Source organism: Condylura cristata, unplaced genomic scaffold (assembly GCF_000260355.1).
Source record: "Condylura cristata isolate star-nosed mole 26May11 unplaced genomic scaffold, ConCri1.0 scaffold00068, whole genome shotgun sequence".
NCBI classification, from domain to species: domain Eukaryota; kingdom Metazoa; phylum Chordata; class Mammalia; order Eulipotyphla; family Talpidae; genus Condylura; species Condylura cristata.
In genome coordinates, this window is record NW_004567169.1 from 314,807 (window position 1) to 318,384 (window position 3,578).

Below are 3,578 nucleotides of genomic sequence, written 5' to 3' on the forward strand. Positions count from 1 at the left end.
TCACCCCACACCTCTGGCCTGCGCCCCAGTTTTGTGTGTAGTGCAGTCTTGTATGACTAAATGAAATAGATGACAGAGGCAGGGAGAGCGCAGCAGGGAGTCAGGCTGCAGGCGGGGCTGAGCCAAGGCCCCGCCCCTCGCCCCCCGCAGCCCGAGGCCAGTGCACACTGGGGCGGCTCACCCCAGTGCCCTCAGCTCCAGGCCCCCCGCCGGCCGCCCGCCTGCCCTTGTCCTTTCATGAGTGGATTTCTGACAAATGGGGGTGAGCTTGAGTGTGCCCCACATTTCTGCCCAGGGCCAGGGTCCCACTGGGTTCTCCAGGGTACTGGCACCTCAAGGAGGCCCAGTGGGGTCTTCCTGTCAGCGCCCCCTCTCTGGCCTGAGGAGAGGCCGGGGCTGCCCTGCCTCCGCCCACACACAGGGACCCCGTGTCCTAGTCCTGCCACCAGGGCCAGCATGTGTGGGGCACCTGGGCTCCCAGGGCGGCCTGATGCCAGAGCCACACGCCATGGCCCCGAGGCGCACCCCCAGAGCATGCCCGGTGGAGCAGGGTGGCCCACACCTGCTGGCAGGTTGGTGGGGCAGGTGAGGCCGGGCGGCCCCGACTGGGGCAGCCTGGAGCCGGCAGCCGGCCACAGACCCAGCCAGCAAGGGGGGTGCTGGCCAGGGCTTGGGGTGCCAGCCCTGAGCGTCGGGAGCAGCAGACCAGAGCGCTGCCGCCAGGCCCCGGGGACCCCAGCGAGGGCAGGGCCTGCTCCAGCAGGAGCCGCGTCCAGGGAGCGGTCAGGCGGTGGGCCCCACCATCCGGCGTCTCCCCAAGTCTCCTGCCTCCCAGGCCAGGGCCGGCACGTGGCGGGCTCTGCGGGTGTGGGAGGGCTGTGCCGCCCGGAGCAGGTTTCTGGGAAGGAGGAAGTAAGGCTGCCCCCCCCATGCACCCCCCCCCCGTGGGGGCCCCGCCCCACCCCGCCCGGCCTGGCCTACAAAAGCCGGGGCCTCCTGGCGGGTGGCTGCAGGAGCCACCATGCAGCTCAACTTCAGCGGCCTGCGGGCCCTGGTGACCGGGGCCGGGAAAGGTGGGTGCGGCTGGCCGTGGGTGCGCACGCCTGCAGCTCTGCGGGTCAGGCGCGGCCCCTCCTCCCAGCGCCCCCCGCCCCCACAAGCGCCCAGCCTGCTGGGCCATGGACCCCGGTGCCGCCCGCAGGGATCGGGCGGGAGACCGCCAAGGCGCTGCTCGCCTTGGGAGCCAGAGTGGTGGCCGTGAGCCGCACCAGCGCCGACCTGGTCAGCCTCTCCCGAGAGGTGAGGCCGCCCGCCCCAGCACCCCGCTGCCCAGGGCCGCCCACTAGCCTCTCACTGCCCGATGCCCAAGCAGTGCCCCGGGGTGGAGCCCGTGTGCGTGGACCTGGGCGACTGGGAGGCCACGGAGCGGGCGCTGGGCGGCGTGGGCCCCGTGGACCTGCTGGTGAACAACGCGGCCGTGGTCCTGCAGCAGCCCTTCCTGGAGGTCACCAAGGAGGCCTTTGACAGGTGGGGAGTAGGCGCGGCCCTGGGGGGGCGCCTGGGCCAGGGTGACCGTCTCCACCGTCTGCCCCAGGTCGTTCAACGTGAACCTGCGGTCCGTGTTCCAGGTGTCCCAGGTGAGCCGGGAGGGGGTGGGAGGCCCAGGTGGGTGGGTGGACACGCGCTCCTTGGCTTCCAGATCGCTGCCCGCAGCATGAAGGCCCGCGGGGTGCCAGGCTCCATCGTCAACGTGTCCAGCATGGTGTCCCACGTGTCCTTCCCCAACCTCAGCACCTACAGTGAGCCCCGTCAGCGCCCCTGGGCGTGGGTGGGTGCCGCCCAGGGTGGGCAGCCAGGAGGCCTCAGCATGTCCCCCCCGCAGGCTCCACCAAGGGCGCCATGACCATGCTGACCAAAGCCATGGCCCTGGAGCTGGGGCCGCACAAGGTGGGCTCCGGCGCGGGCGGGCGGGCAGTGACCAGCGGTGACCCACAGCCAGGGGCTGAGGCCGCCTCCCGCCTCTGGGCCCCAGATTCGGGTCAACTCCGTGAACCCCACGGTGGTGCTGACGGCCATGGGGAAGAGTGTGACGCAGGACCAAGAGTTCACCCTGAGGCTCAAGGAGCGCCACCCGCTGCGCAAGTTTGCTGGTCAGCGCGGCTCGGGAGCGGGGCGCGGCGGGGCCAGCGGCCGCCTGCCTCTGACCCCGCCTGCCGTCCGCCGCAGAGGTGGAGGACGTGGTCAACAGCATCCTCTTCCTGCTCGGCGACTGCAGCGCCTCCACCACCGGCTCGGGCGTCATGGTGGACTGCGGGTACCTGGCCTCCTAGGGCGGCGGGCACAGCGGCGCAGGCCCCGCCCACCGCCGCCCCGTCCCACAACGACACGCCCCCAGAGGCCAGCGCCCCGCCCCACGCTGGCCACGCCCCCAGAGGCCAGCGCCCCGCCCACACGCTGGCCGTGCCCCGCCCCCCGGCCCCGCCAGACCCCGTCTGCAGACCCTTACCGCCCGCGAGACCCAGCCGTGGACTGGCCAAATAAAAGGAGGCTTCTCCCGAACGGTGTCCGCGAGGCTCCACGGACACCGCGAGTCTGGGGAGGGGCGGGGCTGGTCTCCCGGGCGCCACCGCCGACCTCCGCCAGCAGCTGAAGGGCCGAGAGGCTCCTCCGCCCAGACCTCTGCCCAGGACGACGGGCAGGGAGGGCCGCCCATGGCCAGCCTGTGCCAGGCGCCGGGCACCAGCTGTCTGGCAGGGAATGTGATGTGGGGGGCCAGCGTGGCCAGTCAGCTGGGTTGGTGCAGTGTCCAGCCCTGGGCAAGGGAGCTGAGAACAGGGGCCGCAGCAGCCCGTGACCAGGGGAACCCCGGGGCAGGGGTGCGGCAGGTGGAGGGAGGGCTGGTGCTCTCTGGCCAGTCAGCAGGGCCTCCCAGAGCCGGCCCGCTGCCCGGGTCAGCCCAGCCAACCTGCCCAGGCACAGGGCTGGCCAAGGGTGGGGCAACCTCCTGGGGCCATGGGCGCAGGTGGCTGGGGTGGGGGGCAGGCAGGGGCCTGCCGCAGAGGGCAGGGCTGCGGGGTGCCAGCCCGAGGGACCCGGCACTGGGGAAGCTCAGCGGCTTCCGCGCCACGCGGGCGCCCTCCCCTCAGCCCCAGCCGGGGGCCTGTCTGGGCCCAAGGCCAGAGCCCGGGGCGCAGAAACCCGCTCCGGGCCACCGGTCGCAGAGCCGTGGGTCCCACGTTCCCCACCGCCCACGGCGCAGAGCGGTGTTGCAGAAGGGGCCTGGGCCAGGCCTCTGAGCGCCAGGAGCCCCAGCCCCGGGCCCCTGCCCGCGCTCCCATTCCTGCTCCGACGCTCAAAGCCCAGGGGGCCTTTAGGGCTCGGCTCCCCTCTGCAGACCCTCGGGCGTCCAGACTGGGTCCCGCGCGGGCGTGAGTCGCTCGCCGAGGGGCTGGGGTCCGCGGTTCCAGCCAACTTTCCTTTCCCCAAACGGGAGGGTCAGCCCCAGCGGGCGCCCCAATTCCTTCCCGGCAGCCCGCCGGCCAGCCGGCCGGGCCGGGGGCAGCAGCGCTCCGGGGCGC

At 73.1% G+C, this 3,578-nt stretch overlaps 2 protein-coding genes across 2 annotated transcripts in view; both read left to right on the forward strand.

The window, feature by feature from the left end:
* Positions 1 to 1,021: 1,021 nt before the first annotated feature.
* DCXR (dicarbonyl/L-xylulose reductase) lies at positions 1,022 to 2,553 on the forward strand. Its single transcript, XM_004695500.2, has 8 exons — positions 1,022 to 1,073; positions 1,202 to 1,299; positions 1,373 to 1,527; positions 1,595 to 1,637; positions 1,700 to 1,799; positions 1,883 to 1,947; positions 2,033 to 2,150; positions 2,227 to 2,553. The coding sequence occupies exons 1-8, from the start codon at positions 1,022 to 1,024 to the stop codon at positions 2,328 to 2,330; spliced, it is 735 nt and encodes a 244-aa protein (XP_004695557.1). The 3' UTR covers positions 2,331 to 2,553.
* Positions 2,554 to 2,711: 158 nt separating this feature from the next.
* Positions 2,712 to 3,578, forward strand: part of LOC101635053 (L-xylulose reductase-like) — a 3,246-nt gene continuing 2,379 nt past the window's right edge. Inside the window, exon 1 of the mRNA XM_012734744.1 lies at positions 2,712 to 2,793. Within this exon, the coding sequence (XP_012590198.1) occupies positions 2,712 to 2,793 (82 nt within the window). The remainder of the gene's footprint in view (positions 2,794 to 3,578) is intronic.

Excerpts from the sequence above, each read along its gene's own strand:
- DCXR (XM_004695500.2), top strand. The coding sequence starts at position 1,022 with ATGCAGCTCAACTTCAGCGGCCTGCGGGCCCTGGTGACCGGGGCCGGG. Across the intron at positions 1,528-1,594 it reads ACCAAGGAGGCCTTTGACAG|GTCGTTCAACGTGAACCTGC; the intron begins GTGGGGAGTAGG and ends CGTCTGCCCCAG. Across the intron at positions 2,151-2,226 it reads CCCGCTGCGCAAGTTTGCTG|AGGTGGAGGACGTGGTCAAC; the intron begins GTCAGCGCGGCT and ends CGTCCGCCGCAG.